Source organism: Malania oleifera, chromosome 8 (assembly GCF_029873635.1).
Source record: "Malania oleifera isolate guangnan ecotype guangnan chromosome 8, ASM2987363v1, whole genome shotgun sequence".
NCBI lineage: Eukaryota > Viridiplantae > Streptophyta > Magnoliopsida > Santalales > Ximeniaceae > Malania > Malania oleifera.
The window spans coordinates 77439379-77464994 of NC_080424.1; the positions used below are offsets into that span (position 1 = coordinate 77439379).

At 36.1% G+C, this 25616-nt stretch overlaps 2 protein-coding genes across 4 annotated transcripts; one reads left to right on the forward strand and one right to left on the reverse strand.

Moving 5' to 3' along the window:
• Positions 1-9850: 9850 nt before the first annotated feature.
• On the forward strand, positions 9851-22191 carry LOC131162405 (uncharacterized). 3 transcript variants are annotated; one of them, XM_058118853.1, is made up of 6 exons: positions 9851-10255; positions 10503-10593; positions 10957-11071; positions 11207-11848; positions 11977-12160; positions 21741-22191. In XM_058118853.1, exons 2-6 carry the CDS (start codon positions 10517-10519, stop codon positions 21764-21766), a joined length of 1044 nt encoding a protein of 347 aa, XP_057974836.1. In that variant the 5' UTR covers positions 9851-10255; positions 10503-10516; the 3' UTR covers positions 21767-22191. The 3 variants fall into 3 exon arrangements, with proteins under 3 accessions (XP_057974836.1, XP_057974835.1, XP_057974834.1); XM_058118851.1 differs by lacking the exon at positions 21741-22191 and having other exon boundaries at positions 9939-10255; positions 11977-14884; XM_058118852.1 differs by lacking the exon at positions 21741-22191 and having other exon boundaries at positions 9878-10593; positions 11977-14884.
• Positions 22192-23274: 1083 nt separating this feature from the next.
• Positions 23275-25137, reverse strand: LOC131162406 (protein TRIGALACTOSYLDIACYLGLYCEROL 5, chloroplastic). The gene is made up of 5 exons (XM_058118854.1): positions 24957-25137; positions 24836-24883; positions 24671-24715; positions 23889-23921; positions 23275-23748 (listed from the first exon to the last, which is right to left on the reverse strand). The coding sequence occupies exons 2-5, from the start codon at positions 24873-24875 to the stop codon at positions 23570-23572; spliced, it is 297 nt and encodes a 98-aa protein (XP_057974837.1). The 5' UTR covers positions 24876-24883; positions 24957-25137; the 3' UTR covers positions 23275-23569.
• Positions 25138-25616: the final 479 nt, after the last annotated feature.

Genomic DNA, 25616 nt, shown 5'->3' on the forward strand with positions numbered 1-25616 from the left:
AAGGGTGGAGTAGCACCTATACAAACCAGGTCAATTAGCACAGGGCTAACCTCAACCTTTACAATAATCCTTACCGGACTGGATTACCACCCACTCGGGCCACGCCTAGAAACACTTAGATTTTACAATAAAATGGTATAGATAAAAGTGTTTTCACGTAAAGCATATATGTACCCAAATGGGTTTAATCACATACACCACAAATGATTTAATACGTAAGCTCAATATGGTCCAATAGTTCAACTCTCAAATGTATTTTCTATCAATGTAGTGAGTACGTGAGAGTGTCAACAACAATTTGTGTATCTCAAAATATTCAAGCAATCGGGTTCACACAAAGATGCCAAGCAAGCCCTAAAAAAAAAAAATCAATCAGTAGGATATCTCAATCACATGAATATGTATATGTTTGGTTTGCAAAAGATGTGTAATCTTTGTATTCAGAAAATAACATGTAAATGAATAAATATTACAACAAAGATCACTATCACAAACACAAATATCTTTTCACAAAATATGTAGATCTAAATCACACAAGATAGTTGAGAATGTTTTAAAAACGTTTTTGCAATCTAAAAATAAATACAAACTTCTTAAGTTATTGCAATACAAATGCAATACTCAGAAGCTTAAGGCGAGTCTTTTTAGGATAGGCTTATTAGAAAAACCCCCTAAGAACACTTAGGTTTACCTCTTGGTAAAAAACAAATCAATCACACACGAATAAGAGAGCAAACCTTTCAATACAAACACTCAATCAACTTACAGAGGATTTACACAATCATAGTGGGTAAGTATGAGCGAATGAAGATCGAAAATTGAGAGATAGAAAGTTTATGCACGAGAGAAATTTGCTTAATTAGATTTTCTAAATCAGTGTGTTATTTCCCAAAATGAAAATAAAGTATATATATAAGCATACCATAAATTATGCTCGCTGGGGACAAGGTCGATATTTTTAGAAAAGAATAATACCATTTTAGCAAATTAAAATAGTTAAATATGGTAACATTTTAAAACAACTCAAAAGCACCGATTGACTAGAAACATTTTTGGTCAACCCAAGTTCATATGGTTCGATCGACCAAGCCAAAAATGAACTTCCTGATTCGGTCGACTGGACGAGTATGTCCGAGGCGATTTTTCAAAATTACTGAGATTCGGTCGACCGGGATAAAAATGAACTAACTGGTCGGTCGACCAGAATGGCATGTCTGAGAAGATTTTTCGAAATCAGCGCGGTTCGGTCAACCAGAGCTAGAATGAACTAAGTTAGTCGATCAACTAGACTGTTGGATCCTACACGTGGGAATTCGAACGACCAAGTTGGTACAGTACAAAAAACACTCAGTCGACAAGGAAGTTAAACTGTTGACTCCAAGGAGTTTCGGTTGACCGGGGTAAAATGACCTTCAGAAGCTTGGTCGACCGGACTGTGGTCAACTTGTTGATCTAGACTGGATTCGGTTGACCAGGGGGAAAATGACATGTATAGGTCAGTCGACCGAAAGTGCATAACTTGTGCATTTTGGTCCTTTTTCAAGCAAGCAATCACCCAAATCAAATGATCAATCATATGTATGCATAAGTGAGTGTCCTAAGGTCATTTCAAGCCTTTTTGAGTGCACCGAAAAAATCCGGTGTCGATCAACTTTCGGTTGACCGAAGGGTGTTCCCTAAGGTCTTTCTATGGTCATTTGATTTTTAGGATGTAAAGACCCAAAAATTTAAAAAGATTAAAATAATTTAGAAAAAAATAATAATAAATAAAATAACAGATAAATAAATAAAAGAAATGGCGCGAGAAAAAGAAAAAAATTAATCAAAATTAAAGAAATTAAATTAAATTAAGATAAATTAAATAATTAAATAATGAGTAATTAAATTAAACATTATTACATTGGATTTAAAAAAAACTAAAAACTAATTGAAATAAGATATATATATATATATATATATATATATCTATAAAGTTAAAAAGAAGAAGAAGAAGTCAGAAGCAGCATGCAACCCCCCCCCCCCCCTTCTGAAATTTCATTTTTCCTGCGACCAGCCACCTCTGTTTCCGTTTCTCTCCTTCTCTCAATTTCTCGCCTAGTTTGCGGCGGATCAAGAAATGAAATGTGCCGTTGGATTCCTAGTTCCGTTGCTGACATTTCTACTGGAGCAGATTTTTCGTGGAAACAACTTAGGCACTGCTCCTAAGGAAAGGTAATTTTTTCCCATTTTCTCAATTTCGCTGTTAATATGTGGTTAAATCGACGATTGGGTACCACCACGTGATCCTAGTTGTCGTCGTCATTTTGACGTAGGCAATTTTTTAATTGGGATTTTTTAGGCCTTACTCCAAAGCGAGAGTGAGATTTGAGAAATTTGGCAAATTAGTTAAATTTGCGGGTATAACTATTAATTGAAAATTATGATCCTAGAAAATATTTAAATAGTATTTTATTTAGGAATAATTTAAATGGAATTAGGGTTTTTGATTTAGGGCTTGGGTGAGCGCCGCGGGTGTAATTTTGGGCCCCGCAGGTATAATTTAAAAAATTAAGTGGGAGTATTAAATATTAGTTTAAATGTTAATTTGAGGTGTGTAAGGAAGGCTAGATGGATAGTAATATAGGAAATTAATTAATTAATTTGAAAATTTTGGTAATTTGGCTTTATTTAAGGGTATATTTATTTATTTAGAATTGCCTAGAAAATATTAAAATAATATTTTATTCAGGATTAATTACATGGAACTAGAATTTTTGATTCAGGATTCGGGTGAGCGTCGCAGGTATTTTTCCGGAGTCCTTATCGGTGTAGTTCGAGAATTCAGGTAAGGGTGAAATTTATATATTAAATCAAGTTTTTCATGAATTAAAAAAGATCATGTATTATTTATGTATATATGTTTTTATGTGAGTTTAAAATACTAGCCATGAAATTTATATTTTATGACCCTAGGATTGTCGATATAGTTATGTATATGTGGAAGTGAACGAATGAAAGAGAAAAGAATTTTCTGATGAATTAAATAAAAAATGAAATGTATTTTGAGCATATAAATGTTAAATGTGAGTTGACTTATTTTATGAGAAATATGTATGAATTTTACTATTAAATTATATGACATTAGAATCTGTGCAAATTATATGTCAAATGTATGAGATGCAGGCTAAGTAATTAAAACAATGAGAATAAAAGGTGATATGGACAATATTGCCTGTGTATGTTAAATACGACCATGTAAAGGTACGACAGCTGAAAGCCGGGTTAGCAGATTTTAGCGCATTTCTATGTGAACTAACTATAACAGATTTTAGCGCATTTCTATGATGACTAACAAATGACGGCTAAAGAGCGGCTATAGTACGAAGGAATGAAATCAAAATGTTATGAAATGAAATGACAATGCAATGAAATGAAATGTGAAATGTGAATGATACAAACGGGAAAGAGTCATTTAAAGTGAAACACAAGGAAATGTTAAGTTATGAACATGAAAGAATGTGAATGATTGAATAACGATGGAAAGAATGATGTATTATGATATTAGAAGTATCTATGTATGTAAAATATGTTACGATTTGGCGAGGCATACTCTTCTCCTGAGGGCTTGTTGAGTAAGGCGAGTGCACAAGTAGCTTCAGATGTGGCAGTAGCTGCATAATACACGAAAGCAAAGGGAACCTACTTGTATGGACGGGTAGAATTCCCTTTCCTTAGGGCCTTTGCTAGTAAACTATTGTTGAATGCGTGAGTACGAGATCAGTTTAACACTTGAGGGCTTACTGAGTAAGGTGAGTGCCCTAGTATGCTTAAATTGTGACCTTCGGGTTGTTAAATGTATCAGAGCAGAGGGGTGCTACTTGTATAGGCGGGTAATCACCCCTATCCTTGGGTAATCTCGTGGGTAAACCTTTGCATATGATTGTTAGGTTCAGAAAATGACTTTCAGTATTATGTTAATGATTTGCAAATATTATAAAATGATATGTATAATCTCATGATGACCGCACGCTAAGTTTAATATATTATTTCTTCCCTTACTGAGATGTGTCTCACCCAAATATGAATTTATCTTTTTCAAGATTTCCTCAAGATCGAGCTTTGAAAGCTCGAGGTTTTTATAACATTATTGGAAAATAGAAAACGAAAAGGGTATATTTCTATGTTAATTTTGAGGAATGTAAATATTTATGTTTTATGTCTTTATGTTTTAAGGCTACTAAGTAAGGAATGATTGTGAAAGTACTAAATTGCTTTGAGAGTTATGTAGATTTATGGAAATGCAGATGATGGATGATTTATTATAGATTATAGTTAGAATTAGTAAACTCTGGTATTATGTTATATGGAGATTATATTTATATTTTCCATTGCGTATATATTGGTTTATGGATTATCAGGGATTTTATCAGGTATAACGCACCGGACCCGGGTTTAAGTGTTCGGGGCGCTACACAGGAGATGTTCGGTTTGAGCTTACCTATTAGACCATGCATGTGATGTATGTAAAATTATTACAAACCAAAACCCTAATTACTATTACAAACCCTTTGAATAAATATGAAATACAATACAAATAGAAATTAGGTCTTCAACTTCACTTTCTCTTTGTGCATTATGATCTACCAATTTGAGTTCCTGCATATAATCTCAAACACCCACTAAATATAATGAGTATTTGTCATAATCAAAATCGGGCGTGACTTATAAAGTCAACACTCTTCAAGTAGAATCACTTGATTTCATAAAGCACTTAAGTCTTGAAACTTAACTTAAAAACACATTAAGTAAACTTGACTTGTTATCATCAAAACGAAATTAAGTCTTGTTAGGCCAACATCCCGTTTCTATTCTAATGGGAAACAATGCGATTTGCAAAGTTGTCAGAATAGGGGATATCAGGATCAAGATGTATGATAATGTGGTAAGGACGTTGTGTGGGTAAGGCATGTACCCAACTGCGGAAGAACATGATATCATTAGGTGCTTTTGATTGTGACGGGTATAGTTACAAGTCCAAAGGCGAGACTATGAAGGTGTGTGATGGTGTATTGATGGTGATAAAGTGACAGAGGATAGCAGGGAAACTCTATGCACTACAGGGTAACACAATTGTAGGTGGAGCTTCAGCTGAGATTCTGAGTTAGGAAATACTGTTTTGTGTTATGACCACACACAAAATGGTGGGTATTCTTTACTACATTGGTATGGATATTTGGAGATCGGTGAGGGCAGCATCACGGGTTAGACATGGTTATTTCGTGAGGTTAGCACGAAAGGTTTGGGGGTATCTCATGCGGTATAAGTTGGAGATGTTTACCAAGTGTAACTTGTGGCTTAGGTAGAGTACCAGACCGGGACAGAGTTCCTTAGGTCAAATATTGTTGCTGAGTACGCTGGTGTTCAATAAGTTTTGTGAGCAAGACATGGTGTATGCAGGGCTTACAAGGGACTTCTTGGCGAAGTCAATGAGTATATAGCATGTTTTTCAGTTGATCGATCACCAAAGGTATTACTAGATAAGAGGGTTGCAAGAGAGGCTTCGACTAGTTATGCGGTAGAATTTGGAGGTCCAGCCATGCACGTTTCTAGTGAGGTGGAATTTAGGCTTGGTATGATGTCTAGACGGTGTATCTTTCTGTATATATGAAAGATAGGTTCAAGCTAGGTAATCCAATGGCAAATAAAGTGGCAATTGATGGAGACATGACTTTAGGTCTTAAAGCCATGGGACAGCGTACTCAGGTAGATAAAGAGAAACGAGTGCTAGAAAGCTCTTTGTTTTGTATTTGAAAACCATGATTTAAAACTTGTCCTATATTAAATAATGATGTTTCTTCAATATCTTGATTTTAAGGTGCGTAAATAAGGTTTAAACCCAACCGGGACCAAGTATTTAAAAGATTACAATACTAATATGATTCAAAACTTGACCCACATTAAGATTCATTTGAGTATAGGATATTTTTGTCAAACTTTTTATTTTGTCTTTAAAAACCATGAGTATTAAAGTTATGACTTAATGAAATCCTATATGCTCTTATGAACTAATATGCTCATACAATTTTGCTCAACTACTGCTCAATAAACATGTGTGAAACAAAACTACAAGAGTTACAACAAATATTACCTCAAACACTCCTCATTACATATGTTTCTACATTAGCTTCCATTGGTATGTGCTTAAGCTCTTCCGATTGAGTGTGTTAGCTTTGGTGTATTCTCAAGGGGGGGGGGGTGTGAATTAAAATTTTAAAATTTATATCCTAGGTTAAATGAGATAGTTGTATAACACAACCTATGGTCTTTCTAATCATACACCAATTGCGCAGATAATGATATGCGAAAATTAAATCATGCACAGCATTCACAATATAACATACACGTGCGGTAAATATAAAGTGCAAAAATATAAATAGACACACAATATGTTAGTGGGGTTCAACCAATCCTGCCTATGTTCCCGCCTCTAGCTCGCAAGCCCGAGGGTTTCACTAATGCTCACTTAACGGTTGGAGCGGCACTGGTTACAACCAAGTCAATTCACGGGACTGACCTCAACCTATACCTTACCAGGATGGTGCACCTAGTTTTCCTAACCGGGTCTAAGCCAATTTGGGACTATTCAACAGGGCTAGTCTCCCTCTTCAGACCCACACTTGGAATACAACAAATGTAAATTTATGTACACGGAAATGTGCTTCTCAACTAAGCAGACTATGTACTACAATACAACACAGTATAATCAATGCACCTCAAGAATGTAAGAATTATAAGCTTGGTGCTCTAATGTGTGCTAAACGCTCAAATAAGTATAGATAATCAATCTAGATCAAGAGTGTACATCAAAGCAAGATTTGGAACACTGTATATGAATATCACAAAATCATATCAAGGTTTCAAATATGCTTAACAAGATGATTCAAACAAACTCAACAAGATGTTCTCAATATACTAAGCACAAGGACTGTTTAAATCCAAGCTTTGAAAAAGATTTTGCACACAAAATATAGGCTTAGGTGTCTTGTAATGACAATGCAAGAACCACAACCTTCTAAGTCTTCCCACTCAAGATTTATCAAATAAAATCGGTGGAAGAACTTTAAACTTTACTCTTAATAATAATAAAAAATAAGCACAACAAATGAGAGTATGAACTAATGATGATTAAGTACAAGCACTCTAAATATACTCACAACACTTAAATGATCAAGGAAAATGAAGTCGTGGAGTGTTTGGGAGTAGTATAGACTAGAATAGGATTTTTGATTTTGAGAGAATTTGACTTTAATTATTTTTGTTAATCCTTGCTAATCTAAGTAAATGAACATGTATATATAGGCAAGGGAAAATTTTTAACCATTGGGAACTCAATAGGGATAATTAGAAAAGTTTAAAACAAGTTTAGATTAATTAACAAAGTTTACCCCTTTTAATTTCAGTAAAAATTAATTTTAACTCGAGAGATTTAGGTGCCTGAACTATGGTTCAGTTGCTCGAATAGACTCAGCTTGAAAAGGCAATTTAAAAGTTTCAGTTGCCCAAGTCTAGGTTCGGTTGGCTGAGCAAAAGTCAGAAACATTATGTCTGTAGTTCAGGTGCCCGAAGCTAAGTTCGATCGCTCGAGACCTATTTTGAACTCAAATATTCGATGGCCTAAGTTGGTGAAAATTTCCCTTTAAAGGGTTCGGTTGCCCATGGATTGTAGGTTCACTTGTGGTTCAGTCGCCCGAAGTCAGGTCAACCTGCTGACTTCCCAGCGGTTAGGGAGCCCGAGGTGTTTTGAACACCTGGGGTTCAGTCGCTTGACCTCTCGCATATTTTGCTCCTTTAAGTCCAATTTTAAGTCAATTGATTCCCCTGATTATATAAGTGATATAGGGAATGTTTGTGCATTTGTTTAGGGATCTAAAATCTTTTCTAAGGCCTTTCTAAGTATGCCAAAAAACCTGACATCGGTCGACCGATCCCTAAGGTCTCTCTAAGGTCTTGATCTTATAGATCCTACATACATGATATGCAGTTTATTATAGACTTTTTCTCAATTAAAATTACATACCCAAATAGAAAATACAATGAATAAATATGTCAGGTCTTCGCTTCTATTCAAGTCACCGCATGCCATTAATATGATCCAGTTAGTATGATCCTGCACACAAACTTGAAGATTATCAAATGCAAAGAGTATTTGTCATTATCAAAACTGGAAATGACCTATAAGGTCAATAGAGTGTCCTCTTGATATTTGCCTATTTGAGTGTTCACTCGATCTTTGCCTATGAGAATATTCGCTTGATCTTTGCACAAAACCCGTATTTGTGTGATTTCGCCACTTATACCTGCCATAGCTTAGTATGCAAAGATTAGTTTGACTAAGAACCGCTAATGAGTTGCTATCATCAAAATACGATAATTGGGATCATGTAGCCACTTAAGATAACAATCTCCCAAATTTTGATGATGACAAACCATTGGTGTTCTCATAGGATATAATTGTAAGTTTCCCCTTAATTTATACATATTATTAGATAAAATGAAAATTTTCTCTTCCTTACTATATGCATATAAGATATAATTAAAACATTTAACTAGATATTTTATATCCATTGGAGCTATAGCATACAATTATATAATCTAGAAAGTTCATTTTATATTAAGACAAATTAATCAAATAAACATAACTTTCATTAAGACAGATTAAGTAACAAATCTAAACTTTTATTAAAGTCGTTTTAAGCAACACTACAGAATTGTACTTAATACATCCACCTACAAACATCCAACCTATAACACCAACTTAGTTTCTCCCCCTTTAATCATCACCAAAAAGAGAGGAACTATTCTTTTAACTTAAGAAGCTCTTGGTGATAAAAGACATGTTCTCCCGTTTAACCACTAATGGGAAGATACCATAAGCTAACATTAATTTCCTTAAGACTCAATTTTATGCAAGAAATATACTGACTATGCATATTCAAGAGTTTTACCATCGTATGTTCATATGACTAAGGAAATCATCTCTTGTCTAAGAGGTGGGTTCTTTGGGCATGCTTATGAGATTTTAAACAAAAGTAGATGACCTAGGTTGTTCATCTCAGAAATACAAGATTTTTCTATTGTTCCCCATAAATTTATTCCTAAAAAACAAACTTGAATAAAGAGCTTATGAGGGTCAGAATGCTATTTCACTCCATAAACTATAATTAATACTTTTAAAAGAAATAAACCAATCAACAAGGATATGTACAGTTTAAAAGATCATATTGGATTTAACATTTTGACTCATCATATTGGCTTGATTCTCTAAAGTTCCCAGCATAGAGTTATTATGCATAAACTGTGATTTTATACCTTAAGCGCTATTGTAACGAGTGTTTCTAATTTTGCACTAAATAAATTCACTTAGTCATTACTCATCCCATTTTCCCATTTTGCCTAGGTATGGTTAAATCTACTTAATTCCTATCAATTAACTAATTTTATGTTCTAAGAAATTAATAATTCTAAAAATTATGTAACTCGTTTTGGTGTCCATTTTTTTTTGGGTTTCAAGGGGTTTGTCTTCTTAACTATCTATTCAAGCTTCCTTTCTTTTTCTCTAACATCTCTAACGGGGTAAGAATAGTGGATGTGACCGTTCCTTTCACAACACAAGCAAGTACTGTTTTCATGCGATAGATTTGACTTATAAATTTTATAGTAAAAATATACATAATTATAAACACATTTCATTGTATTCTTGCATACAATACATCTCATTTTCTCCCTCTTAATTCGCTTTATCTCTTTCCCAACTCAGCCTAATTTTTATATTCTTCCTTATTTCCATGGAGTGATAATTATTTTCTCAGCTAAACAGCAAGAGAAGAAAGGAAAGGAAAGTTTTACCTAACCTCCTGCCTCTTCTTTCATTCCGTCACTCTTTTGGTTTCCTCCATTTTCTTTCCTTCTTGCCACTTATTCTTTTTTCTCTCTCTTTCCTTCATACCAAACGAAATCTTAAAAGGGACATCCGAACATGCCCCAACTCCCTCAGATGGTTCTGCAAGCCTTCCCGGAGAAGAATTCTGGGGAATTCAAGGCAGAGGAAGTCCAAATGTAAGGTCAAATCTCGCACGAGGGATGTTCTTTCTGCGCAGTTGGCCGCTAGTCCTGGCCGCAGATATGGCGGCATATGAGACAATTGACGTGGCGTGCGCCGAAACGTGAAACGGCATCGTATTGACAAATATAAGCGCCACCCATCCTCCTAAAAAAGGTGTTGGTTCACGTTCCACCCGGCTCATTTTAGCCGTACATTCGCTCTCTCTCTCTCTCTCTCTCTCTCTCTCTCTCATCCGTGTAATTGCTCCGGCGATTCATCGATCTGCGCTGTCCGTGTTTCTGCAGGGATTGTTGTGATTTACGCAGTTCAGATTAGCTAGTGTTTTTTTTTTAATTATTTAAAAAAAAATTTGTTTGAGGTATCTGTTTCCCCTTCCTTTCTTTTTTTTTGGGGATCGAAGAGGGCGAAATTTGAATGGCGTCGAATTTTGATCGGTGGGAGAAGGATCCGTTCTTCTCTGCGGCTGAGGAAGTTCAGGAGTCCGCAGACAGGTACCAATTCTTCTATCGTCTTGGGGTTCAGGGTTTGTTCCTTACGTTATTTTCCAGAAGTTCTCTTTTGCAATTTGGATCGGTTTCTGGAGTTGGTGTTATTTTTGGTTTTGATTACTAGTAGGATAAGTCTGTGCATTGCTTAGGTTTATCAGAGGAATAAATATGTTCATTGTTTTAGGATTAAAGAATATACATAGAACTCAGAATATGGAGCTCCTGAAGAGAATTTTTATTTTTGAATTGAATATAAAATATTTATCAAAAGTTGGTTTTGGGGTTGGCTGCCGTAGAGGGTTTGTATGATTGTTTTAATATGTAGACTTGGTCAGTTAGATTTATTTATTCTGCGGATATGTGAAGGATGGAATCTACATATAGAACATGGATTCATACAGTGAAAGACACTTCTAGTATGTGGAATTCTGAAGAACTCCGCCGGGACTTACAGACTGCCCTTGGCACCACCAAATGGCAGGTCATCTCTCTCTCTCTCTTTCTCTCTGTGTATGGGTGGGGGGGGGGGGTAGAAGGGTTTGAATTTTGGAAGACAGGTTAGAAATTTGCTATATTAGGGCAGTGAATGTGTAATTGACATCTGATGCCAATGCAGTTGGAAGAGTTTGAACGTGCTGTCAAATCAAGTTATGTTAGTAATTCATCTGATGATGCCAAAGATAGGCATCGTGAATTCATTACTGCAATTGATGCCCAGATTTCAAAAATGGAAAACTCCTTAAAAGAATCGGCCCTTTTAGAGGACAAGGCGTTGTTACCTTGGGTGCGTTTGGATGAAGGAGAATGTAATGAACTGGCCTTGTTCCTAACAGGACCAACATTCCCTGGTGATAGGACATCTGTGAAAATCTATTCTGCAGATGCAAAATTAGCAAACCCTCAAGATATGGATGAAGAATCAATGCCTGAGTGTTCAAAAAGTTCTAGCCACTCGACTGAGCGGGCCCTTCCCGAGGCCAAGGAGGAGAAACTGCATGGCCATAGGAGGACAGCAAGTGCAAGTGCTGACATTGGAGCCTGGAAGATTGCTGTAGTCGATGATGGTTACCTACACAGTCCATCCAATGGACCACCTCAGCTACCGCCTCGAAAGGTACCCAGCTTTTCTGGGTTCTTAAGTACCATGGAATCTGCATCAAAGTTGAAATTCCCAAAGAATGGTTTCAGAAAGTGGAAGATTACAGATCGCCATCAAGAATCTGATACTACGTCATTGCGACCTCCCCATTTGAGTAGGGTGAGTATACAGTTTGACTCTAATACATTTCAATATTTGTATGTACTATTTTTTTGCTTTGTGTTTCACATATTATTTAATTTATGTGCCACTAATGATTACTTTCATGATTTTCTTTTTCAACGAAGGGCGTCAATGTATGTTATGAAAAAAGCAAGAGTTGCCTTGAGAGTTGCGACGATTGCTACGATAAGCAACTGTATGGTTGGTATGGAGCTATACAAAGACAGCTTCAGAGGTCTCAATATCAAATGCAGTATGGTCGGCCAATTCAAGTGACCATTTGGATTCTTATCTTACTTTGCTTGATTGGTAAGCTGGTCAAACTTTCAGTAGATGTTTTAGTTATAAGTTTATTTAGAAAAGTTCTCTATCTTTCCCCCTCCCTTTTCCTATGCTCTTTTTGTGCCTTAAGGCATGAGTTTCTAGCTTTCTTGATTTATCTTGACATCATGCTTAATGGAAATGCCTTCAGATTTTCTGTTTTAAGTTTAAGATATGTGGCCTTGTTTGGGATACTGTGTGTTGCTGCTGCTGCTGCTGCTGATGTTGATGGGAGAGCTTTTAAGTGGGCTGCCCCTTTGACCAGTTTAAACACAAACCAGAAGCTGCCCTAATGCTACATCAAACTACCCCTTGTATTTCATGTTTTACAATGCTAGGCTAGACTTAAATCTACTGCATGTAAAATTGGTGGGGATGTGGAGGAAATGACGGGATAATTCCAGATTGTAATATCTTTATCTGGGATATGGCTTATTCTTTGAGTTAGATTGTTTTGACTTGGTTTTTGATGTTTGAAAGAGGTTGATTTAATTCCCTGGTTGACTAATTTGATGGCACAATAATTCTTTTAATTTGAAATGACCAGCAATGCAAGACAGTTGTTTGGTCTTCATTGAGATGGATCTGTTTGGAACTGCATAATTGTTTTGCCGTGTATATACATGTGTGTTAAGAGTGCACACATGCATGCTATTTGGATTTGCTTCAAGGCCTAATCCGTAGTTTTGAAAAGTTTGGTATTTGAACCTGCCAATGTGCAGTCAGCCTATTCTGTTTTGCAAACCCATAAAAGAGTCTACCCATGTCTTCCTAAAATAATTCAAAAAGAAAGCGCTTTCTTTTTTGGTAACACTGGAGGCTAAAGCCAAAACTGCAAAGCAGAGGACTACACAGTGGAGGTTATAATGCAGTAACCTAATGAGACAGTCTGAATTTCTCAAGGAGAGTAATCCAGGAGGTAAGTTGAAAGTTCGAGAAGCAAACCAGCTGGCACATTGTTTTCCTTGTAGTGATGCTGAACATCTTGAAAGAGGTCTCCTGGAACTGCAAGCCTCAATGATGATGCGAAATAAATTTCTTGCTTATTAAAGCTATTGCCATCTAGCAGTCCATGTGATGAATGACTGGTACATGCCTTCTCCCAAGCAACTTGAAGCATTTTTAAGAGCAGCTGAAATATTCAGCTTTGGTGGCCAAAAGAACTCTAGTAATCCAACTCCCAATTATCAACTCTGATAAATCCTCTGCTCCAGCTGGGCCTGTATTGTCCATAGAGCTATCATCTATATTAATTTAAGTTCTTAACCACTTACCCAAAAGAAGTATGAAGTTTAATCCAGCTATTTGGGGGTAATTTCCAGTGATTATTAAATTTTCGGTGCTGTTTATGCTGGACTTTCAACTAGGTAACTTTAATAGCTTCTTTGGCCTGCTGTAGGATCTGATGTCTGCAACATTATTTTGAACATTAGCACGAGGTTCAAAGATTCTATTATTCATTCATCCCCAAGACACCAAATGGAAAAACCAAAAATAGTAACCCACTCCAACTCTTTACAGGTTATAGAAGAGCCTTTGCACAAAGTCTCATCTAAGCAGTCATTTATTTTAAAGATTTATGAAATGGTTCTGGTTTAGTTGGGGCATTAAATCTCTCCAAATGAAAGGGACACGCTTTATAACTCATTAGAAAGAACTTGCTTTTCATTTACTATTATAATATGTGTCACAAGTTTAATCTACATCCTTCCACATTTTAAAAAAATGCGTAGTTCAACATGGTTAATAAGATAAAATGCAACTTTGGAAAAGAATAATTAAAAAAAGACTAAGATTTAGAAATGTATATGTCAATAAATCAGCTTTGTTTTATCAAGAGAGATCTATCACAAATGCTATACATCTATTAAAAAGATTAATGGAAAATTTTTTAAGGAGAAGAAGAGGGATTTGCATATGGGTTCATTCAATTATAGAAGACTTATGACGGGTATTTAGCCCTAGCATGAAGAGGCCATTGAGGATTTATATGATAGGGTGATGACTAGTGTTAGGACTATAGAAGGGGAAAGTAGGGAGTTTCTAATCACAATAGGTGTACATCAACATTTGCATTAACTCCTTATCTTTTGCTTTAGTTATGGATGAAGATACTAGACATATATAAGATGTCCTTCCTTATATGATATTCCATTGATAGATGAAACTATAGAAGGAAATACAATCAAAGTTAAAGCTATAGAAACAGGCTTTAAAATTTAATTTTAGGTTTGGTTTGCAGAATGGGATAGGATGGGAATGGGATAGTTGTTGTATAGGGATATAATAATTAAAAAGGAGGTAGATCCATTCTAAGACAAATGATGATGCACAAGTTGATATTATCACGGTCAACATGGAATAGTCCAAAAAGACTTTCCCGTGGTGAGATTGGAGAATAATCATTTATGGTCTCCTCCATGCTATCACTAACTTTTGAATGGGCATTTGCCTTAGGATGTACCCTTTTTTTGGCAAAATATACATGCCCATACACTAGTCATATTCTTTGAACCATATGTAATGTAAAGGTTTTAGGTAAGAAGATAGAATATATGAAATGAGAGTTTGGTGATTCTAGCAAGGATAATGATGGAAAACTGAATTGGATGGTAAGAAATTCGTAGGAGTGGTAGATTCCATTTCCTTAAGTGATGTGGAACAGCATCAAGGAATTATAGCCAAGAGAGAATTGGGAGAAATATATGAGAGCTGAGGGAAAGAAGAAGAAGAGCGGCGAAAGAAGGATATACAATTGGGGGGAAAACACACAAGTTCAATTCAGTTTCACATTAAATAATAACTTTGCATTACATAGCTTTGACATTATTTATAATAAAACCTAAAATAGAAGAAATTATGCGTTGGATTAACAAACAACTGAATAACTCTATTTTGAATATTAAAACAATCCCCCAAATACAAACAAACCCACTACTACTAGACTAGACACACTTGGGTTTAGGACCCAACAATTCTTTGACCTTATTCCTTGTGATTGGTCCCGCTTCCCACTCTACATCAATTCCCTTCTTCTGAAAAGAACTTGACTTCATTGAGTTGGGGATGGCACCAAAGAATCCATCACCATGAATAGAATCATCTTGCCACATAAGAAAGGAACCAATAGTGTGCTTCAATTTGGTCAGTATAAGAACTCGAGATGGCATCAACTTATACTTGTTGTTGATGGAGGGAAATAGAATTTTCAAATAACCATGGATGGCTGAAAAGGATACGAAAAATCTTGAGTGGAAGGATATCCCGCTGCAGTACTGCATTGTCTCCATAATTGAACCAGCCTTGAAGGTAAGCAAGCAGCAATTATGACCTTCAATTTGGTACTGTTCGCCCTAGCAGTTTTGTATGGATTAGGATATTCTACTCCCAAAGTTTACTTCTTCATAGCTTCTTCATAAACTACATTTGTACAACCACCAGGATCAACCCAAGATATCTCATAAGGCTTTGGCTGGGGTTCCAAATAAAGCTGCATGTGAGTGACCCCATTTCTAGAAATCACATTCATAGGGCATCTTACTTCAATAAAGTTTTTGCAAACGTATTCTCCACACTTCAAAGATGTATGAAATGGGTTGGTATTGTGCCACAGCATCAGTACAACAGAAGGCATTCCTTTTTCCAATACTTTTTCACCATTTTGCTGGATTTACAAATACACAGGTGCACATGCACATTATAACTATACATCACCAATGGTCTTTAACACAAATTTCCCACAATTCTCAATCTACTCGTGTAAAATCACAAGCTTGATTGCCAATTTCTCAAGAACTATCTTCAATTCACCTTTAATCTTGAGTATCGTGCAGAAGTGAAACGAATTCACTCAGAAAAAACATATTCACATAGAAAACTCACAGAATGCAGCAAAATCTGGATGCTGACAGTAATGATGGAGCTCTTGATATTTGTACCAAACTTAAACAAGTAACTTTCTTTCAAACAACTTCTTAAATTTTGCAAGTTTTTGCAGGAAAAATTCAAATAATCTGGTTGGAAGCAAGTCTCTTGCTGCTTTTGAAGTTGCACAACAGGGGGAACAATTCCCACATGTGCGTCGCCGGATTGTGAGGTGTGTGATTTGCGGCAATGACTTTCTGCGATGAAGTTGGAAGGTAGATGAGGGGGTGGCAAGTTCTATGGTAGTGGTGGTGTGATGAAAAAAACACATGAAGTTAGGTATTTTGAAAAGCTTATGGCTGGGAAGTCTTTGCCAGCACATGGGACCACCTGCATGGTCAGATGGCAACAAATTTTTTGGGAAAGATCTACTTGGCAGTCTCTGTTTTCAGTGATGGTTGTGGTGTCCTGAAAATCTTCCAGCAAAGTGGTGTTAGAAACATGAGTTGCAACTGTAATCATGCTGGAAGTTGCAGCAGTTTTTTTTTTTTTTTCTTTGGAATGAACTTTTACAGCAGAGAAGATGACTGATATGGCTGAAATCTGGGATGGGTAATTGATTTCATGGATGGTGTTGAGATGAGAGATGGACAGTGAGAGAGTGAGTGATGAGTGGAGAGATGAAAGATGTAAGAAGAGAAGTTTTGGTTTAAGAATTCTGCAGGAATTTGGTTGCTGCAAGGGAAATTAAAGGGCTGGAATTGAGCAGGGAAAAAAGGAGGAATAAAAAGAATGAATGAGGGTAATATAAGGGATTGCTATGGAAGAATGGAGATTGAATTTGGCTTTGATACCAAATGATACAGAACAACATCAAGTAATCATAGCCTAGAGAAAATTTGGGAGAAATAGAGGAGAGGTGAGGGGAAGAAGAAGAAGAAGAATAAGGAACGAGGAAGAAGAAGACGGGAGGAAGGAGGAGATATGTTGTATGTTTTTTATTTATTTATTTTTATTTTATTTTTTAGGGATGTGGCGAGGGGAGCACGCAAGTTCAATTCAATTACAAATTCAACAATAATAACATTTTACAAACCTTTCACACACTATTTATAAGAAAGCCTAGACTACAAAAGATTACAAATACCCCTAAGGATAAATGAGATGACAAACACACCCCTAAAATACACAAATATTATAGACAAACCCAAAATTCACACAAACCTACTACAAGTATACTAGAGACATTTTGGGTTTCAGACCCAAAAATCATTTGACTCCATTCCTTGAAATTGGTTTCCAAAATGGGTCAAAATAATCCATCCAAGTACCCTCGTTATGTCCGACATCACTTAGATCCATCATGCTAGTTGTGGGAGAATTGAAGAGGACATGATGAATAAAGTAGGTTTAAAATGGAAAGTGCATTTGATGTGTCATGTGATTATCAAGGACCTGTAAAATTAAAAGGAAAAATTTTATAAATAGTTATAAGGTCAACTCATATAAATGGATTTAAACATTGGGCAACTAAGAAACAACACGTGCAAAAGCAAGTGGGAATGTTAAGATGGGTGAGAAGTATAATTCCAAAAAACTCTCAAATGAAAGCGAGCACACCTATAGCAAGGTTAATGGTAGTAAGGAAGATCTTTTAATGAATGTGTTGTTGAGATTGTGTGAGCACTTGCAACGTAGACTGGATGGAGCATTAATGAGAAAAGAGAAGTTTTGTTGATGGTGAGGAACGAGTAGACCTCAAATATCTTGAATGGGATTGGTAAGAAAGGAGTTGACGAAACTATTAACTTTTGGAGAATGCTGCCTTAGTTTGAGATGAATGATAGATCCTACTTGGTGGTAGTGGGGGTTGTTGTTTTTAGGTTGTAGCTTCTTGTTATGTCGTTGATATGCAAATTTACATTTCCCATGGCTGGATTTTGGGAACTTATGCTTCTGTACATGTCTATTTTGTTGCATTTTGATTGAAACTTTGTTCATAATAGACAACTAATTAACTAGGCGCATTTGGTTTAAGACCCAATAATCCATTGACCTTCTTCTCTGACATAGGTCTCCAGATTGGGTCGAAATGATCCTCCAAATACTGCTTCTCATCCTACATCACATAGGCTTCTTTGTTACTCGTCTCTTGAGTAATAGCTAGAAATGAAATGCTCTTTATCCTGCAAGCCACGATCACCACGCAGCCACGATCACCATGCAGCCAGTCGAAGTTCAGAAATTGTAGGCACTGTTTGCCTTCCACTTTTCCAAGAAACCCTAATTTCCAGCAACCATTTTACAGCACCCCCTCCACTATCAGAATCAGAACCCTCCGAAAACACCTCCCCTGCAATTTCACCTCCTCCCGATCAGGGGTGTGCCCCACATGCCGCCTGAATGTTCTCCAGCCGACGACCACCATCTGAAATCCCAGATCTTACAATGTTTACTTGAGACACCACCACCACCATTTAACACCCCAGCCCCTGATCTGCCTCCAGCCAGAATTTCGTGGCTGGAGGAGCCCTTCCAGCTGCTCACATGCCTTACGTGCCGGCTATGTGCGCGAGGCAATTACTGCAGTGCTTTTTTATTTTCCAGACCTGCGATATATTTCTTCCATCTGTGATATTTTGGATTTTCTCCTGATATTATAAGGATTTTTGGTTGAATACTGATTGTTCAACATTAGTTCACATTTCTAAAGATAAATTCAGCCTAATATTGGACTCAGAGCAAATTTCTGAGTTTTGAAGGCCTGTCAGCATTTGGATTGAGGTCCAGCTGCTGTATTTTAAGATTTACTGCAGCAAATTAGCTTGCCTCCTTGGGATTTTGATGTTGGTCCAAAGAAATTCGATTTTGGTTGTTCCATACATATTGATGGAAGGTTGATTCCAGTATGGCAGCATCATTCTTCAAGTTTATTCATGGAACATCTAAGGACTTTCGATAGGGTTGTATTATGCTCTTACACTACTTGAATTCCATAGAAATTGATTTAATATCACACACCTGATTGGTACGTGTTTGAATTTGCATTGTTCTATATTTGTTCTTTGGCTTAAGGAAAGAAAATGATGAGCCGATTCCACACATCTATTCCTCAGCCAGTTAGCAGTTCTCAACAATTGGTAAAACCTAGATGTCCTTATTTTGATGGTTGTTTAGGTCCTCAGCCTTTCCTAGGTTGGTCAGATGACATAGACAATTATTTTAATTGGCATGGATTGTCTGACCACCTAAGTATCTACTTAGCTAAATCAAGATTCTTGGAGAACCACTTGTTGGCAAATCAAAAAGTTGAAAGGGACAAACATTTTGTCGTGGAGAATGACTTGTTGAGCAATTGCTAGACCAACAATGCAGTCTTATGCAACTATTTTGCAGCTCACCAATTATTACCTTAAAGTTGGAGACCTCATTTATTGGTGTGCTCTTAGGAAGGAACCTAGAATAGTAATTTTGTTTAAGGGTTGAGGGATGAAATCAAAAGGCATATAAATGTTCGAAAATGTCCCCTATTCTATCTGAGGTTTACCATATGGCTTTGGAAGTTAAGAGATTTCTCCATCTACTAACCCGTAACGCCACTTCCTATTTTAAAGAGTTTCATCAGTCTACATCAATTTCTCCATGGTCACGAGGTATTCCTAGTTGCACCCAAGATGTAAGAGAGAAAACTCAACTTGTTGAGGATATCAAAAGATGACCATCCAAATTGTTGCTTAAGATTTGCATTTTAGTAGCCCACAATTTTTTGATTCTTTTGTGGACATGAGTAATGAACCTTCTAAAAATGAGGCCGTATTGTCATTAATGACCGTAAACACTGTTGGAGCCCCTTGGCCAACGATGGACCTTGACTTGTCACCAAACTTGGTTGTTGAGGCTTGCAATGAACATCAAGATGAGTTGCCAACTACTAGGGCATATATGTTTGTCAATGTCCTTGCTCTTCAACCTCAATTTTACACTTCTAACCCAATGAATGAGGAACAATTGGTTGCTTTAGAGTTTGTTGAAAATTCTTTAATCATGGAACCTATAGTTGAAAATCCTTTTGAGATGTTTTTTCTTCAATCTAATAAAAACTTGTGCCTCCATCCCTTGCATTTTCTCCCTCTACATCTTCTTTATCTAAATCTAATGAAACATTTTCCATCATTCTGGGATATGGACCCAATGCATATTTGCTTGAGCTGCCAGTAGATTTCGATATTAAATTGATTTCTTGTTTGGGGGACTTGTTAACTTATCAGAGGACATTGCAGCCTTCTATGGTACTTGTAGTTGAAGGATCTTCTACATATTCTACAATGGTGATTGATGATGAAATGCAGATCGTGTCTCTTCTTGATTTGCCTGCATTTTCGACTTTGTTCCCACTCATAGAGTTAAAGATACCATGCCATTTTCAGAACTCGAGGTTGAGTTTTCTCTAGCAAGGGGAGTTCGATGGAGAACAACCAATGGAGAACTTTAGATGTTTATATTGTAGCTAGGTTTTGTAATTTAGTCCGGGAAAACTCTGGTTATTTTGGAAGTTTAGTTAGTATAGGTTCATTTTGCGTATTTAACTATTTTGGGTTATTTTTTAATTTCTGGTTTTATTGGAGGTTTTATGTAAATATGTGTTTTAGTTAGTGGTGGGTATAAGTTCTGTACAGTGAGTTATTATTGTACAGTTATCATTTTGAAATCAGAATTGCTGTTGTTTCCCTCTCTCCGTCTTTCTTCCCTGCAGGTTCCTCTTTCTGTCTCTTCTTCTTCCTTATTCCTCTTCCACTTTCTCATTTCTGTTCTGTTCGGTTCTGGTTCTGTCCTGCTTCTTCTTCTTCTTCTTCTTCTCCCCTAATTCTCTCAATCCTCTCTCTACGTCTGACACCAGTATGTCTTTTGCTTTTCTTTAGATTTTTCTCTTCACCTGTGGACAGGGTGGAGTGTTCATCCTTCCAAACATTGGTGTTTCTTTTGGTGTTTTATTTTAGTCAAGAGGTATGGATGGAAGTTATGTTTCAATCTTGTCAGAGGAATAGAGTGCTCATGTTTTTCCCTGATATTCCTGAAATTACCTGAGCACTTTCTTTATAGGAATAAAACTCGTCATTCAAAAAATTCCCAAACTGTTTAACTATCTCAACAGTTCCTGTTAATTTTTTCATGCATGTGCGCACAATTTTACGAACACAAAATATGGATCCGTGTCAAATATTATGTTAAGTTCTATTTCCCTGATTATAGTTCCTAATAAAAGTAGTAAAGGCAATAATATAGTTGAAAAGTAAGTTTGGAAATATAATTTCTAGGAAGTAGTTCACTAACAATGTAAAGATGTGTATATTTTTCCTTAGTTTTGCCTAAAATTTGTTATCAAATTCTTGTGGGAGTGATTTGAACAGTTACATTCAAGTGAATTGTCTCAAGTAAGCTCATGCTGTTGACTAAGAAATTCATGCACAGAATTTTAATTGTTTGAAGGTTGCTGCTCTCTGGGTAACAGTTTAAATTGCAAGGAGAAACATGCAATGCGTGCATCTTTCCTACTATTCTGTGCTGTTGGTTTTCTTTTAGAACATAACATTTTGTGCATTGCATTGTTTTATTTCGTAATGGCCCATATTTTAGTGGAGGAAGACGTGCTCATTTCATTCTCTCCATTTACAGTAACTTATTTTTCTATTGGTTCCCTTTACAGTTTTAATTGCATTGCGAGCAATCTGAGGAGCTATGGATGTTCTATTCAGAACTTCGCTGTTGGTTGTAGTCAGTGGAGTGGAGAGGAGAGGAGAATACAAATTGTGCATATAAATTGTGCACCCTTCACTATTCTGATGTAGTTATCTTATTTTTTCTTATTTGTGAGATTTGGAATAGTGTACTTAAAAGGTGATTGTACCGTAAATGTGGCTGCAAGCACTTCCCCTTCCCCCGCATCCTCATTGTTCTCTTTCATGTTCAGCTTATTTTGTTGCATCATCCCAAGCACCCAGGGATTGGAGAGAAGGTTGTTTTGGGTTGCGGGGGGGTTAAAATTAAGAACTAAAAATAAAAAATAAAAAGGAGAGAAGGGGTGGGGTTGGGGTTTAGTTTTGTGACATTTGTTGGATATTGTAATATATGCATATGTTCCTTTGTCAGCTGTTTAACTGGTTTAGCATGTGAAAAATTCAACATCCTCTCCTGTGTCGTGTATTTCATTTTTTTCTAATAGCTGTTGACACGGTGAGGAAGTGCTGACATATAAGAATGTTGTTAGTGTTGTTGTTGATGCTGTAGTTATTATTATCATTATTATTATTATTATTATTATACACTGCATTGTATTGTGTAAAATTATTATTATTATTATTATTATTATTATTATTATTATTATTATTATTATTATTATTATGTTTTTATACACTGCATTATAATGTGTAAAATCCAAGCTGGAGCAGTTGTGTTCAAGGACATAGTTATCATTTATGGAGAGCTGAAAATGCTTCAGTTCTATCTATTAGTTACATCAGAGTGGATAAACTTTGATTAGCTGTCATGTAAACTGAAGTTGTACTGTTGTGTTTTGGAAATAAATTTCAAGCCTTGAATTTCTCAATATCTTAAGCTTGTGCTGCATTTTTCCCCACTAAATGGACACGTTTAAATTTTTATGTCTCAATTCAACTGCTTTCAAAGAAACTATATATTTTTATCTTTTCATAGAAAACAGTTACCACAGCTAACAGATTTTGATTCTGATTCCCCCAAGATAACGAGGAAAAATATTTACAAGGAATGGTTCAGGAAGGATTTATAATCCATCAATAAAAGTTATATTGATGTTTAAATCTTTTGAAATGTCGTTGAGATTTATATTATTGGGATACACATTTAATAATACTTTTCATTTGTATGAATTTAAGTAGTGATTAAGAAGATAATTTATAATTAATGAATTTCAAATCTTGTGTGGAAGAATTGTGCGCTTTTTTAAAATATCAGTGCTATGCTAATGATATGGATTCATGACATTAATGAGTGAAATAATGGAACATTAATGGGTGAAAAAATGGGATGTAACTATGCATTTTTCTCAAGTATATTGCCCCCAAAAGTTAGACAGCGTGGCTTGCCATTATTCCCAAAAAACATATGATTGAAGCAATCCAAGATTATGCTTTTTTTTATGTTCATGATAATTATTGCAAATTATGCATAAAGCATATCCATTCAGTGGCAAAAGAACAATCTCATCAATAAGTGCGTGTTAATGTTATTAATGCAAATACACAGCAAATTTACATATTGTGGGTTTTTAAACCCTAAACAAGCATATACAAAAACATCTTAAAACTTTTATTGCAGATTCAAGGTCTCATCTGCTCATTAGCATGCATCTTTAGTTGTCAAAATCCGAAAGCATGAAAATTTGAACAGTTCTGAACATTCTCCAACAGAATTGTGAGATACACATCTAAGTTGCGTCTTTCAGCGGGTTGAAGATGTCGCTCAATGAAGAGAAATTAATTGCCTGAGCACAAGCTCTTACTTTGAGACAGGAACCTCCCGGGAGCGTTTCGATGCATTTGTCAAGTCTCTAGTGTCGCTTTGAGCCTCACTGTTGAGATCAATACCCTGGAATGTTGCTCCAGCTGACCGATACTGAGTGCCGAAGGCAGTGCCAAAACCCCATCCAAGGCCTAGCCCAATCCCACACCCTCCACCTGAAACATAAAACGTCAGCGTAGAACATCAGAATGTCTACTCGCTTTATATTATAGAATGAACAAAGAAAGCAACCCCAGCAAAACATTATATAGAGAGATTTTTTTTTTTTTTTTTGTTTTACTACTCAATTGAGTACCTGCACCGAGACCCAAGATGTTCAAAGGCACACCTGAGAGAGAAAAATCATCATTTCCCAAATTAGCCGCTTCGTAGCGAAACGAAATCTATTGCAATGTTTGGTTTGCCTAGAATAGGAAGCATTGGAAGTGAAATGAAATAATGAACACACAAAATATAAAGGCTAATTTCATTCCATTCTATCAAATAATGCATTAGCCACATCACATGCAATGGGCGCTTAAAAGCAGGACAGCTCGCTAAAACGGATATAAGGAAACCTGAAAATTAAGAACAGAAGTCCTTCACTTCCTTCAGATGGCTTTGCCCAATATATTCATTCTCTTTTTTCAGGCGGATATTTAGGGATCTCTCGCGTTCCTTGCAGGCCCCATGCTAGGTTACCGTTCAACCTTTTATTTTGTTGCCGTGGAAGCTTATTTCGAAGATTTTCAAATTACACTTAAAGTTTGATTTGTTGAATGGAGTGAGGTGAATATGGTATAGGGAAATTAGCTACATGAAGAAATTGGGAGATATGATTCCATTACATTTGTGTAGTAGAAGGAAAACCTCCCTGATTATGCTATCATTGAAGAAACTTCTCAAACTACACACGATCCTTGTATATTTTCCAGTACAGATGCAGTGCACTGTATCTGTCACCGCGAGTTTCACGAGCAATGGACAAAAGACTTGAAATCTTAAAAAATTAGAAAGATTGGACAAGCAACGAATTAAAATGGCGATTATTTCTGAATTTTTTGAAACAGGATGGGTTCACGAAACACTGAAACGTACCTCCGAAACCCCAGCCTACGCCAAAACCACAACCAACGCCAAAACCTGCACGCAAGACATTTGTGAAGAAATCAAATCCAGCCTGAAGTCACAAAACAAGCACACGATGTATAGCGCATCCCAAATGGAAGAAAACTGAACAACAATAGGACAATTGTGCATTACCGAACCCAACCCCAATTCCATCGAAGCTCGTGAGCACCATTTCTCGCGCTGCGGATTAAGGTTTTATCAGAGAGAGGAGCTAAAATATTAGCAAATATAGGGGATTTCCGTTGATGCTTACAGTGATTAATGATGAAGAATCGCAGCTGCTGCACAAGCCTCGGATTCTTGATCAGAAGGAAATCTACAACGCGCCGAGTCTAGGGCTTGCTTACTTGCGTTTGCGAGCTCCTTTCGGGGCCTTCGGAGTTCCTTTGCGTTCGTATGGCTTTAAGCAAACCAGGCGTTTGGGCATAAATGCTAAGAATTATTGAATTAATAAATCAATTATATAAATCTATTAAAAGCTCCTAAACATTAGAAAAATATTTGTTATTAATTTTTTTATATGTAGTATTCAAAATTCACACTTTTAAACAGAAAATGAAATTAATCTCTACTTCTTAATTTTAGGTTTGAAAAGTTTATATTTTAGATTCTAGTTTTATACATGTTTGGTTGGAACAAAATAAATTCAAAATTAAAATTTTTTTAATCTAAATCTTAAAAATCTAAATTCAAGATTAAAATCTATTCTACCAAAAACAACCTAAACACTTCTACATAAAAAAAGGATTACTTTTATAAACTTTTTTTGTCTTATCCTTTTCTTTTGTTTTTGTGAACATACATATATTGTAGCAAGCAAGCAACGATCTCTTTACAGGGGAGGTTATGTGGGTTAGCCCTTTCTTCTAACTTTTTCCAAATCTCTTTTGCAGTATTACAGGCCATCACCTTA

What these genes read in the sequence shown, in the direction of transcription:
- LOC131162405 (XM_058118852.1), top strand. Translation starts at nt 10,517, where the DNA reads ATGGCGTCGAATTTTGATCGGTGGGAGAAGGATCCGTTCTTCTCTGCG. An exon ending in GTTCAGGAGTCCGCAGACAG is followed by an intron (nt 10,594 to 10,956) that starts GTACCAATTCTT and finishes GGATATGTGAAG; the next exon opens with GATGGAATCTACATATAGAA. An exon ending in TTGGCACCACCAAATGGCAG is followed by an intron (nt 11,072 to 11,206) that starts GTCATCTCTCTC and finishes ATGCCAATGCAG; the next exon opens with TTGGAAGAGTTTGAACGTGC.
- LOC131162406 (XM_058118854.1), bottom strand. Translation starts at nt 24,875, where the DNA reads ATGGTGCTCACGAGCTTCGATGGAATTGGGGTTGGGTTCG. An exon ending in CGTAGGCTGGGGTTTCGGAG is followed by an intron (nt 23,922 to 24,670) that starts GTACGTTTCAGT and finishes TTTCTCTCTCAG; the next exon opens with GTGTGCCTTTGAACATCTTG. An exon ending in CATCTTGGGTCTCGGTGCAG is followed by an intron (nt 23,749 to 23,888) that starts GTACTCAATTGA and finishes TTTATGTTTCAG; the next exon opens with GTGGAGGGTGTGGGATTGGG.